Source organism: Vigna angularis, chromosome 8 (assembly GCF_016808095.1).
Source record: "Vigna angularis cultivar LongXiaoDou No.4 chromosome 8, ASM1680809v1, whole genome shotgun sequence".
Lineage (NCBI taxonomy): Eukaryota > Viridiplantae > Streptophyta > Magnoliopsida > Fabales > Fabaceae > Vigna > Vigna angularis.
In genome coordinates this window covers 6,250,623-6,264,677 of record NC_068977.1, presented here as the reverse complement: position 1 = coordinate 6,264,677, position 14,055 = coordinate 6,250,623, and the positions used below count along the sequence as shown (strand labels likewise).

The window sequence follows — 14,055 nt, the reverse complement described above, 5'->3', positions numbered from 1 at the left end:
ATCAAAAATAGCTGGGAAATAGCAATTGCCATCAGCAAGGAGTTTCCTCAATTCCCTCAAGGGTAATGATAGGTTTGGCATTTCAATTTCACTTTGAGGATAAGTTGAAACTTCAAGGGGAGGGTAATGATAGGTTTGGCATTTTATATAGCAGAAGAAGAAAAATAAGTCTATAAGTCTATTGGGACAGTTCTGTGTATAACTGCAACAGACATTAAAAATAGTCTGTTTGTTTAGGTGTGGGATTATGTTGTTTTTCCTAGTTGGATGGAATAAGCAGTGGAGGGAGAGGTCTCTGAAACACCTCAATTGGAATTGATTTGTGTGGGATTATGTTGTTTTTCCTAGTTGGATGGAATAAGCAGTGGAGGGTGAGGTCTCTCGAAACACCTCAATTGGAATTGATTGTTTGGTCTAATCTCCTAAACTGGTAGGAGATAGGATGACAAAGGCAGAAGAGGAATAAACATACAGTTTATACAGCTGGGTACTTTTAATAGTATAATATTTACATAAATATTAAGCTCAAACAATCATAGATAAGGGAGAGAATTTGGAGATAAGTAAATAAATATTTATTATAAGACAAAGGTATGGTAAAGCTTTACAACGACTAGTAGTATCCATAACAGATATATTAAACAACTGCAAGCTTATTTTGATCAAAAGCGCACTTGAAGTGCCTTTGTTTGCAAAATTATATTTATTTATTTATTATCTGGTACGAGGAATTAAGCTGATCAGGGATCATCATAACTACGTGGCACCAAGTGCGTCTGCACCTTTCTACGGCAATTGGGCTGGTTGAATGTTCCATATCTCTCGAGCATATTCATGAATCGTACGGTCACTGCTAAACTTGTATGAGCCTGCTGTGTTCAATATTGACATTCTTGTCCATTTCTGCATCCACATCATTTACAAAAGTTAATATTAAAAATAATATGAGAGCAACAAGCACAATGTATGAAGGAACAGAGCAACAATGGACGACAGAGCTATACCAACTGAATACAATTGATAAATACATTTCATGATGATAGGTTTAGAGGCAAGGTTTATACTAGGAGAAATAAAGGAAGGAGGTAGTTATAACCTCCTGCTGTTGTGTTTGTATGACAGACTATTATATAGAGTCTATGTTTAGGTTATTGTAGGGAGTTTTTTGGTTGTTTTGAAAAAGGAAATTAGGAGAGAAAGGTCCTCTTGAAAGACCTTGGGTTTGTGTGTACATTGCTGTTACCTGTTCTTACTACATTGGTAGAAGAGTTTGTTCATTATAAATCAGACAAGAACTGTGTTGTATTTCTCTGTATTTCTCAAATGGCATAATAGAACATGTAAATAAGTGAAAATACCAACACCTTCTAACAAACTGTGCTAGTGGTTAAAATTTGTCTGAACTGCATATTCATGACTAAACTCATTAAATATAAAGTTGAACACAAAAATTGGTTGATTCAAAAGAGTGTGCTGTGCTAGCTTTCTCGTCAAACATGCCCTAACAATGAACAAGGACTTGGTGCATACATCCAATAGGCAAGCAGGTGAAACGAACATTTAATAGCAAATACGAAGAAAGTCTACTCAAACTCACTTTTTGGTCTCTGTATGCTTCATCAACCTTCTCTTGGCATTCTATGTAGCTGGGGAAGTCCTTGCCCACAAGGAAATAATCTGCTCGACCAAAACCTTCATTTCCCTCTAAGGACCCAATCAATTCGTCATAGTTGTAAGATCCAAAAACACCACTTCTGACAAATTCTTTGACCTCTTCAAATCGTGGATCCGCGACGAACTGAATTGAATAAAACATAGCAGGTTAACATTCAATCATCTAAGTTTTTAAGAAACCCAAGACCGACATTTCCTCATACAACTATCTTTGTTCAAAATTCCTGTAACCTTAGTATGAATTTCTTTAAGCAAATTATTAGCATTTGAAACTAACATACAGTGGAATACTTGTTGTATGTGGGTATGATCCAAACAGCATGGTATTAACTATGTTCCATAGTAATTAAAATGTACAACAAGGGTCTTAAGACAAACCTTTCCCTCTGCTCTTTCTTTCCTCAGCCCAGCAATTTCAGGAGCCTCGGCACCAAAGAGGAAGAAGTTATCTGCACCAACCTCTTCCCTAATTTCAACGTTGGCCCCGTCTAAAGTTCCAATCAATATGCAGCCATTCATTGCAAATTTCATGTTGCTGGTTCCACTTGCTTCCATTCCAGCAGTACTACACGAGAGAAACAAGGAACACAGATTAGTGTATATCTGTTTGACCTGTATCCTATTTCACAATGCGCATTGAATGCCAAGCTCGCTCTCACATGTCATTGGTGCTCAGTATGACTGAATGGATTTCCAAACATAGTATTAATTTGCAAAGTTGCATTGCAAGCAATAACGCATAGATCAATGACACCTTGGTTATGAAGAGGAGTTGGAGAGGTGACAATCATACAGTTGATCATTTGGCTATGAAGACTTACATTACATTTCAAGAACCAATCAGCCGGAATGTTTAAGCTGTTAGCGGCAAGTTCATGAATGATTGTAACATATTGGATAAACATTTTACCAAAATTAAAATGGTTTCCCTAGTCCCAAATACAGATTTCCATTCACAATTTAATGTACAACTATGTCCTCTTCTTTACATACTGGAAAAGGACTTTTCAAGGTCAATAAATCAGTTCTTGATTGTCAAGAAGATTTTCCAAGTCGTCCTCGTCATACAAACCTGTAAACTCAATCTAGCCTTATAGGTTCAATTTTATTCAGAACACTAACTTAAAACAAGTTTAGGTTCTTAATTTTGTATTATTCTCTAATCTTAGTTTTGTTGCCTGAGATTTTAGAAGCTAATCTCAATCTATATAGGAAAGCTGTCAGGAAATTGCCAGTACTTCTCCGACACGTTCCCATAAAACACCAGTAATTCAAGGGATGAAGCTTTGTACATTGAGATTCTACAGCATCTTGCTTTCACATTGTGAAGATGCCATATATTTCAAGATAGACATTATTGATAGAATCAAATAGCAATTGGGAAAAGATATAGGATTCCAAAAAAGATTACAGAAAAGATACAAAATTTTATTGAGATCAATTCTCCATATCAACATGACCCAGGAGAAAATGATGTACATCCTAGTTAGGTAGTTAAAAATTGTATTTGTATCCGCATCCTTATTTCTATTCTTCTGTGTTCTCACATAAACTTTCCTAATTAGGGATCTTGCATCAACTATCGATATCAGAGTTTTCTTGATATTTCCTACAAATCTAGGTTGCATATGTAATATATGTCAGGACTCAACAGAAACACCTTTCACAAATTTTCAAGTATATGTTAAATTTTCCATGCACAAAAATAAATAGCAAAATTTTTTTAATGAGAAATATGTAGTTTTACATATGAATATTAGATGATTTGATGTAATTGACTCAATTTTCTAATCAAGGCTATTCATATCAAAGTTTAAACTGTTGACATTTAGATCACCATTTATGTGAAATATAACTACCTGATATGTTGCGACAATTCACTTGCCGGAATAAGCATCTCAGCAACACTGACATTGTAATCAGGGACAAAAATAACCTGATTAAAAACATAGAAACACACAAATTAACAATATCTTTAACCATTTTTCAAAAATCTGATACTGAAAACTTGTAGGAAGTTAACAAAGTATGCTTGAATTCTAGAAGTTTTGTCTAGTGAGAAAGGAAATAAACTGACATTGTAATCAGAGACAAACTAATCTCAATAAAAAAATAAAACACACAAATTAACAATATCTATAAACATCCGTTTGCAAAACTCTGATACTGAAAACATGTAGGAAATTAACAAAGTATCAAAGAATTCTAGAAGTTTTGTCTAGTAAGAAAGGAAATAATAACTAACTAACAAAGTATGAGGCTTTAAAGAAATTTGGTAAACCATTCGTTTCAAATGACTCCCCTCTGAGAAAATTAAATGATCTCTATAAATTAAATGAAACAAACAGAGCAATTTCTTCTTTATATTTAGCACATTAGAAAACTGATAAGATGAAAATTCTTATTTTTGGATAGCCCAAAATTCAAAACAAGTTAGTATAATATGGATATCCGTACACAGCAACAGCGAGATGACCATGGACCCTATCCCATTAAAAATAACTGGCCAGTTTCACAATTTAGTCTATTAAAGGACCAAATAGTCACAATTTAGTATCTATAACTGATTAAATTGTGAAAATGGAGACTAAATAATTAGAATGGGGGAGTGATAGAAACTCTAATTCCACCACTGTATAAAGGGGATTATAAATAATCTTACTTATTGTGAATTGGCCTTTCGATATGAAACTTCCAACCGTTATTATCCACTAAGAGAAATGCATCCAAGGGTGGAAATTTGATGATTTAATAGTCAAGAAAAGTGTGTTTTCTGCCTTTTCCTTCAAGGTTAGGTTGGTTTTTTCTTTTATATTTGCATAGTAGAATGTTTTACCGTAAGGCATTGCACAATTATATTTCTAAAGGATGTTCATGCCAAATTATACTATTAAATCTTTCGATACAAAATGCTCACTGATTTCAAATTATAAACTTAGCTTATTGCTAATAAAAGTCAAATATAGAACCTAAAAAAGATCCTGAAGCCCAAGTACTGTTAAAGGAATAATGCTTCACATCTTTATTTTCAAGAATATGCCTAAGAACTGTAGGACAAAACATAAAACAACAAGTGAAAAAGAAATAGTTGTGCTCATGGGTACCTTCAGTAGATCTCCTATTTCAGGATCATGATTAACGGTTTCCCCAACATCTGTAATAAACTTCACAATTCTCTTGGCTTGCACATACGTAGCAAATGCTTTCCCCCCAAATATACAAACTCTAGGAACAAAATTTGCTTTCCTTTCAACAGGACTCATTTCTTTCATCTTCTTGTATCGGTAAACAATTCCAAGTATGTTCAGTAGTTGTCGCTTATATTCATGGATTCTCTTTACCTAAACCAAAGTAATAAGCCAGCATTGAACAGTTTAGCAAAACTATATAGGGAAAAAACTGGTGGAATGGGTAGAAATTGAATTCACAAGTAACTAAATTGTCAGCAGAACAAAAATTGATGTTAAAAGTAACATTATCAGGGAGGGAAATGAGAATAGGACATGCAGCCTATCAATGACCTACAGCCTGGCCAAATTTCGGCCTGTGTTAACCTAGACCATAAATCAAACAAGGCAAACTTGAGCATTTTAAGTAAGGGTTCATGTACATTACTTATGGTACTTTGTACACTATATAGGCAAAACAGAATAATTATTTTTCTAATAATCTGCCTTGATTGATAACTAAATTACAGTAATCACAATACGACCAATGACCAATGACCAACTAGAGACAGTTACAACATTTTACACTTTCCATTCTATAGTTAAAACTTAGAGCCCAATCAAAACTGGAGTAAAAGAAGAAGAAAATAACCAATCAAAAGGTATCATCTACCTGGATGTCAAACATTGCATCAGGACTGACAAAATACCCTGTTTTTTCTCTGATAAATGCCGCAACTTTAACTTTGTTACTCCTCTTTGCTTCCCTCCACTGCAGTTGTAGATCCTCATTCTCTACAAACTAGTAATGAATGATACCAGTACGATCAGCTTTAATGACAGGAACTTGGAAACTACGTTTAAAGAATCAAGTGATGCTTTTGACATACATTTGAAACACAACTTAACGCTTAATGCTAATTAACCAATTTCAGAAAATATCCATAAAACTGCAAACAAAATACCATATTGATTCCTTTAAGATCAAGAAGCAGGAGCATACCAAACTTACAATTTAGTTAATTAGAATAAAGCTAATCCTGTAATCCATAGGAATTCAGATTTAAAAACTCAACAAACCAGATAATTCATCCTGAATGGTGCATTACAAGACATGGTTTATTCCATTGAAAAAAGAAATTGAAGGAGATCAGCAAATGCAAGAAAATTACATTTTATAGCTCAGGTAGAAGCAATCAATCCTTGTTTATAGATGGTTCTTTGGGGATAACTTTATAACTAATTATAAAATTTCAAAATTTGACACCATTTGTTTCCAAGAAGCATTAGGCTGTGGTAGTATAAGAAGTGCAGCCAAAACTTGACGTTCATAAAAAGGAAATAAACATTAAAAAAAAAAGGAAAAAGCAAAGCCATGAAGGAAAAATTCAAGACTAGGATAAGATTATTAAGGCAAATAATGGTAACAACCTTCCGTAGGTCGGCCAATTTCTCTGTATTTAGGACCCAATCCTCTGTACCTATCCACTCGGTTATTATTTTACTCAGAAGCGGATTGCAAAACTTGATCCATCTCCTTGGTGTCACACCATTTGTTTTGTTTTGGAATTTCTCAGGCCACAACTACAAAGAATATGGTAGAGGTCAATTATATACACATTCTTAGATCTTATCATAATCTAAGAAAACATAAAAAGATGAAGTTCTATTAAAGGTCCAGTTATTAAATACATATTTTTAGAAGTGTTAGAAGTTTATTTCAGCTTTTAATAGCAGTATGCATGGAGCAATCACTTTGAAACAGAACAAATGTGGAAATATCCATATTTTTTTATAGTGCTATTATGCCCATTGGGCAAGACTAAGTTGTTTCCTCCCACTGGTCATAGATGATAAGAGTTGACTGTTAAGAGCTATTTGGTGATTTCAAATACGAAAAAGCTAACAAATTGCAGATACGGATTTAGAAACATAACTCAGCTATGGAGTTCGTCATACTGACAGACCAAGGAAAACTTTACCTTATAAAACGCATTGAAAACTTCATCTTTTACAATTTCACTATGAATCTCTGCAACCCCATTCACTGCATGACCACCCACAACACACAGATTTGCCATACGAACTTTTGGTGGTTCTGGTATCGGCACAGGCAACTCTTCTTTCTCATCCTCAATGGAACTTTCATCTGTTCCCTTCTTTTTAGCAATGGCTCCTTCCACTTCATCATTATCATCATCTTTATTTTCTTCATCATCTTTCTTTTCTTCTTCTTCTACTTGTTCAGAACTTTGCAGCTCCTCACTAGGAATATCAGTGGTCTCTTTGGACTTAACCAGTACATCTGCAAATTCTTCAGGCAATTCAACATTTTCTAGTATTCTCATTTCCTTCAATTTATTCTCCAGCAAGTCTGAATCTGCAGTGCCATATTCTGCCAATATGGTCCGAATCAGCTGCAAAGCAGGAATGTCATCAACAACTAATGCCTGTACCCTGAAAAAAAAAACGTTTATGCATGTATTTCACTATTACCTCCTCATCAATCATTTCTATTATCTCAATATGGCGTGGAAGCAGTTTCTGCATAAGATCCAAGCTCCATTTCTCTAATGCCTCAGGAAGAACAGTATGGTTTGTATATGCTACGGTCCTGGATCACAGTGGCAGATAGTAGATATTCAGTCAACCAACTCAGATCATGCATTAACAGATGATAAAAGATTACCAGACACCTATCCATCCCACAAAAACTAAAAAAAAATGTATAATACCTTTGTGTAATATTCCAAGCATCTTTCCAACTTAAACCCTTTACATCTATTAAGATTCTCATCAGCTCTGGGATGCACAAGGTTGGATGTGTATCATTCATCTGCACTGCAACCTTTTCAGGGAACTCTTCCCAATTCACATTTGCTCCTGATCTTCTCTCAAAACAAGCAATTATATCTTGAAGAGAAGCAGAACACAAAGTATATTGTTGCTTGAGACGAAGGATCTTGCCCTCTATTGATTCATCCCCAGGGTAGAGTATATAACATATCTGCATTTGAAAACAAACAAAAAAACATATATAATGTCCTTTTATTGACTTGCACTCAGACTGTAACAAAATTGAAATTAACTGGAAAGCCTAAATATTATCAAAAAGTAACTCGAATTTTCTACAACATTTACACAGGACTAAGAGTCCAAACTCATAGGTTAATAAATATACAGAAAAAGAGAGAAACTGTAAGATTGTACTACTGAATATTAGAATGGTTACAAAAAAGGATTCTAAACTTCTGCACAAGTAGTACTTATACAGCAGAAGGTATAGCTGCATGAGCTGACATCTATGACCCTTAGGACAACTGTCAGATAACAGAATAAATCTAAACAAAGCTAAAGAGAATTGATATTCAATTATATTCTCCCATATAGGTCACTATAAAAGACACTCCATAGAAAAAATATGAAAAAAACACATTACAATCAAATGGATGGAGAGTACAGGAATGATTTTTATAATGCTTATTTTCTGCAATACTGATTCTAACACCGCTATTTAATTGGTTCCTTTTTTAGAATGTGAATTAAAACTCAACTTCACAAATGAGTTGTGAGGTGAGAACTATTCCTTCAGTCTCCAGCCAATGTGAGACTTAAGTTTTAACTGGATCGTGAGGTGAGGGTTGTCCCTCTCTTAAATACTTTTTGCGAACTCTGCCTCTAGTCAATGAAGACCTTGGGTTTTTCCAAATACATTTCAATAGATTCATATATCTCTTGCTGCTTATAAAGGACTTGACACTAGCTATATCATCTAAACCTTTTCAGCATTTGCTAGAGCCTCAGATGCTTCAGTGTGTCTTCCAGCATTAAAAGCATATAAATCAAAATCTTCTGATGCAGCTTTTGTAGACCAAAGTCTCAAGTTGATTGTAGTCTTAGTTTTATATCCTGGTATGGGAACATCATGTGCAACAGCTTTTATATCTTCTCCTCCAATCCAATGATTTTTACCATCTGACCCAGATACAACCTTGCCATAGAACTTTATAGGATATGAAACATCATTTCTAACAATCTCCCAGGGACTGCCCATCTGTTAGATTATGTCACAAACAAAGAAAGAAATATTAACAGAACTGAAAAACATAGTACAAACATTATACTTTTAATTTTTATGTACGTGCCATTTATCACTTGTCAACAAATAATGAAACATACCTCAAGCCAATCTTCGGCAACTTCCTCCTGCCCCTCTTTGGTTATTCGTTGTTTAAATAAACCATACTTATATCTCAATCCATAACCCCAAGCTGGATAGTTCAAGGTTGCCAAAGAGTCCAAGAAACATGAAGCAAGTCGCCCAAGACCACCATTTCCAAGTGCAGCATCTGGCTCCTATCAATAGCCAAACGAAATGAATTACTCATCTATAGTAAGTTGCAATCAAATATTAATTTTGATTAAATTACTCCTTTTGCTGTAGTTTCTCAGTAAAATAAAAAGATTTGTCAGTTTTCATTTTCACGGGGGAAAATGTAGATAAAGGAACTTATTAAGAATAAGACCCATATCAATTGACTTTCTCCATTGCAAATATGCTATTGGAACAACATTTGTTTTAAAAAGTGCATCAGTTTCTTTACCTAAAGAGGTTATTTCATGTTGACTTAAGAAGTTCTGGTTATATAAACAAGTAACTTTAAGAGAGCACTAAAAAACTCGACATTTTAGAATAAAAATGGGAAAGAAGAGGTACAGTAGGGAATTTCACACCTGGTATGCCACATTTTCTAATGTATACCCAAGCTTGCTCAAAGCCTCAGCATAAGCACCAGTTAACTCTAGATTGCCTATTGCATTTAGTAATGCTCTACCCTGCAAGATAGAATAACAAATGGAAACAAACAATACACGCCAGAAATGTTCCAAATTATTCAAGTAATTATGGTAGCACCAACCTGCAAAAATTCCATCGAAAGGTAATATGCCTGCTTAACATTCAGCCTCTCGTAGTAATCATAGGTGGCATTCCAGTTTATAATAAGAGCATCGCGAACACTTTGTGCAGTTGCAGAAAAGGCCTGTGGTAGATCAAAATTATGTGGAGAAAACAATGGAGTGAACTCTGCATGGTATTTAATACTCGAGGCAATAGATGAAGCATCTGGCGTCAAGGAGCTGAGAGATGTAGTGGCTTCTAAAAGAAACAATAAATAATCAAACACATAAGACTAATCAGGTCATAATGAAGCTGTTGGGCAAAAGAAAACTGCTGGTAACTTATCAAAAAGTCAAGACCTGGGAATAGTTTGTCAAAGAGCCCATCCTTATCCTACCCCAAAAGAGAATATAACAAAATCTTAATGAGCTTTGGATACTGTTTAGTAACTACATGTTTGGATGGACAGAAAGAAAATAATTAGTTTTTCTTTAATTCAAAATTTCTAGATTTTGGTCAAAAGAAAATTCTAGAAACAGAATTAGCTATGCAAGCTTTGCCTTGATTTCAAATTTGAAAATTTTCTTTCCTCTTTTGTTTTCATCCATTTCATCAAAAACAATAGGATAGTGAGGGAACCCTGGTATGCATCTCCAAAATAGACAATGTATTTCCGTATCAACAAAAAAAAAATGATCCCAATCTATAAACTCCTGAACAACGACTCAAAGCAGTCATAATAGCCAGCTTAATAAGATTATTTTCAACCATTATACCTACAAATAAGGGAGTGGGGGCGTAAAAAACATATCACAAGAAATAAATTAAACCCAAAAACCACTTTTTCAGTTGTTAAATTAAAACGAATTTAATGCATCCATTGTAGAAAATTGAGATATCAACTCATGCAAACAAGGTACCTCAGGAGCATGCACATTATATCACACACATCAAATAAGATGGCAGTTTCTATTTGAGGATGAACAGTCTTGACCATTTTTAGATATTACATAAATGATAAAAATTAAAACGTAAAAGTGAAGAAACTTTTTAAAGTGGTCACGAGAATTTTTAATAGCTTTTAGTCCTGACTATATCTGTAAGATTGTATGGTCACAATTTACTCTTCTCACTCTTAAAAAATCAATACAGTTTTCTCAGTTTACACAGCCACTTCCACTTATTTTCTAGAAAGTGTATTTTAACAACCGATATTTTTGGGAATATTTTAAGAAATACTAGTTGTAAATATTTTAACACTTCACCTTTATTACAAAAAAATAAGTGGCGTTATCTTAACACTCGCAATACTATTTTCTTCCACTTTTTTCATAGTATTTTCACAAGAGCTACATTTTACCAAAATATATATATATATATATATATATATATATATATATATATTACCAGAAAAATTTATTAACAAAACACAAAGTGAAAACATGGAAAGCGAAAACTTAACTTTATACCTTATACATGAGCAGTCAAGATTATTTTAATTAATTTCAATCTTAACTATATATTTGAAGTATACTATTGAGATTCCATCGGTTTACCATCTTAAACATCTATTTGATAATTCAGATGCGTAGTTCTCATTGCAATACCAAACGTTTAAAATATATAGTGAGAGAGAGGACATGCTGCACAAAGGTCTTTCGTTCTAGAGGATGATCACAAATTACTTTTCCTATCATCAGTTAACACTCCAATTTAATACTAAACTGCAACTCTCACTCTACCGCAACCAAATCCACACGCTCATTTAAACTTTCAAGAAGTTCACAGAGCTAACATTAGCCTCAATGTGTTAAACGTTGCTAATTTTCAACTCGATTCCAAGCAAAACCAATGAACTGAAAGCAAATAAAGTAATCAACAACCAAAACAATCAGACAGACAGATATTATATATATATATATATATATATATATATATAGAGAGAGAGAGAGAGAGAGAGAGAGAGAGAGAGAATAAAAGACTTCAGACCTTGTTGCTGAGACACGGGATCGTGTAGTGTCTTCCTGGCCTCGCTTCCGGAGACGCACTTCACAGAGAAAGAGCTCCGCCTCCGGATGAAGCTCAAGTTGGCGCTCCTTCCAATAAACCTAAGCCTCGATTTGGCGGAGGATCTTGCAGAGACGGTTAATAATCCGGCGAGGGAGTTACGACGGGGAAGCGCCTCAGCACCGGTGGAAGTAGCGGAGAACCGCATTGTGGTGGAAGCCATTGCGAATCGCAAATCGCAGTCTCTCTTCTCCGGAGATCAATAATCGCAGAGAGAGAGAGGTTTGTTTGTTTCTTTTCTTGCTCACGAGCTTGGTAGTGTGAGTTTGAGAGTGAGGGTGTTGTGTGACTATAAGGGAAATGGAGGTGTTCCTGTATGTACGGCGTGTCGAGATACGATATGACCGATAAGTAATCGAATCACGAGCTTCTCACTCCTTCACACTATTTTATTCTCTGTCGTTAACCTCACCGAATATCCTCTGCAACTGCTTTGTTGGCGCTCTATCGGATTTCCACGTAGTTACTTTCCTTTCCACCTTAACCTTCCTTCTTTGTCCCTCACCGAAATTTCATATTCCAGTTTTATTAACATTAAATATTAAAATAATCAACCTTAACAAATATTTTATGTATAAAATAAGGGTAAAAAAGGTTAATTGGTCTCAATGGTAATTATGTGATGTTAAATTTTAGTTTTAAAATATAATTTTACTCTAAATCAGCCACAATTTACTATTACAATTAATTTGATCTTCAATAGAAAATATCATTTAATATTTAAATGTAAAACTACAAAAATTATATAATTTCACTATCATTGTCATCCTAGCTTTTTTGAGAGAGCAAAATGAACAAGTAAAGAGAGGCACTGAAATTTATAATAGGTTTATACTTATCAGTCACGTGTTTCTTTAAATTACTTTTTTCTCCTATATAATTTTATCATATCAGTTAAGAATTATCAAATTAAAAACTGTTACAATTTTTACCTAATTTTCACCAAGATATAAAATATATTCATATAAATTTTATGTTACTCTTTCTAAATAATAAATTCTATTTATTTATTTATTTGATTTATTTTCTTTTTCTTTTTATATTTTACGATTTTTTTAATTATCATACTGTTTTCTTTCTTATATTTTTGTCATTTTCTTTAATAGTTATCCTTCAAGAAATTGATAATGATATATTCATTTTATTTTGTGAATACTTTTATATTTAATTATTTATTTTTAACCGATACAATGATTAATATAACAAAAATACTAAATTTTCTTAAATATGCTTTATTTTTTCTTAATTTTAAACTTAACTTGAAATAATTTAAGGTATGACATAAAATTCATAATGAATATATAACATGAAAAAATGAAATTAAAATTTGATTTTAAATAATTCATTAAAAAATGAAGAGATAAAAAAGAATTAAAAAAAGTTACATAAACAAAAATGAAATAATTATATAAAAATAATATCATTTTTGTTATTTTAAATTTTTTATTATTTCGATATATAATTTTGCCAAATATTTATCATTTAATAAATTAGTTTAATAATTTTCAGCTGTCCTAATTATCTTCAGTCAACTGGTTTTTCAAATTTTAGTTAATTTTCGAACAAGTTTTTTTGTCAAACATAGCCCGTTACTTTATCTAAAAACAGAGTAACTTTTAACTACTTTTAAGTTGTTTTATTAGTTAAATTTTTTTACTTGCAACATTCATGAACAAACTTTTTAATACTTTACAGCATTTGTTAAAACATTAACCCATAGTTTCATTAAGTCTTATTTTCTTGGCTTTTTATAAAGATATAATTTGATTATATTTTTTCTATATTAGCCCATAAGACTTAATTTCGATATCATTTATGTAGAAATGTTAAATTTACCGTATCAATAACTTGCCCAATTAATCTCAACATCAACTATAGAAGAATAAATGATGGAGCTTTTGCAAAATAAATGTTACATTGGAGTTACTAATAAATTAGATTTATTTTTTTGTATGGGTTTGGCTTTATTTCTATAATTACTTGTTGTTTATTTCTCTCTGTGTGTCTGTATGCCTGTGTGTGTCTGTCTGTGTATCTGTGTCTGTGTATCTGTATGTGTAAATTTAATATAATTTAAAATATTTGCATACAATTTTTACAAAATTGGTATATCATATTTAGAATAACTAATTTTTTGTAATATTTAAATAAACACATTAGATTTAAGGTTAGATAAACACGTTAGTTTATCATATATTGGAAGTCCATACTTAAATAAATATTTTTAATAGAATCCACCAAGAATTC

The 14,055-nt window shown here is 32.8% G+C and overlaps 1 protein-coding gene across 2 annotated transcripts; it reads right to left on the bottom strand.

Annotated features, from left to right (window-relative positions):
- Positions 1 to 560: 560 nt before the first annotated feature.
- LOC108345539 (alpha-1,4 glucan phosphorylase L isozyme, chloroplastic/amyloplastic-like) lies at positions 561 to 12,165 on the bottom strand. 2 transcript variants are annotated; one of them, XM_017584128.2, is made up of 15 exons: positions 11,731 to 12,165; positions 9,761 to 9,999; positions 9,576 to 9,677; positions 9,021 to 9,197; positions 8,620 to 8,895; positions 7,577 to 7,848; positions 7,338 to 7,455; positions 6,824 to 7,258; positions 6,273 to 6,425; positions 5,515 to 5,643; positions 4,779 to 5,015; positions 3,534 to 3,610; positions 2,053 to 2,239; positions 1,598 to 1,798; positions 561 to 903 (listed from the first exon to the last, which is right to left on the bottom strand). In XM_017584128.2, exons 1-15 carry the CDS (start codon positions 11,969 to 11,971, stop codon positions 787 to 789), a joined length of 2,961 nt encoding a protein of 986 aa, XP_017439617.2. In that variant the 5' UTR covers positions 11,972 to 12,165; the 3' UTR covers positions 561 to 786. The 2 variants fall into 2 exon arrangements, with proteins under 2 accessions (XP_017439617.2, XP_017439618.2); XM_017584129.2 differs by having other exon boundaries at positions 9,761 to 9,996; positions 11,731 to 12,129.
- Between the last annotated feature and the right edge of the window lie 1,890 nt (positions 12,166 to 14,055).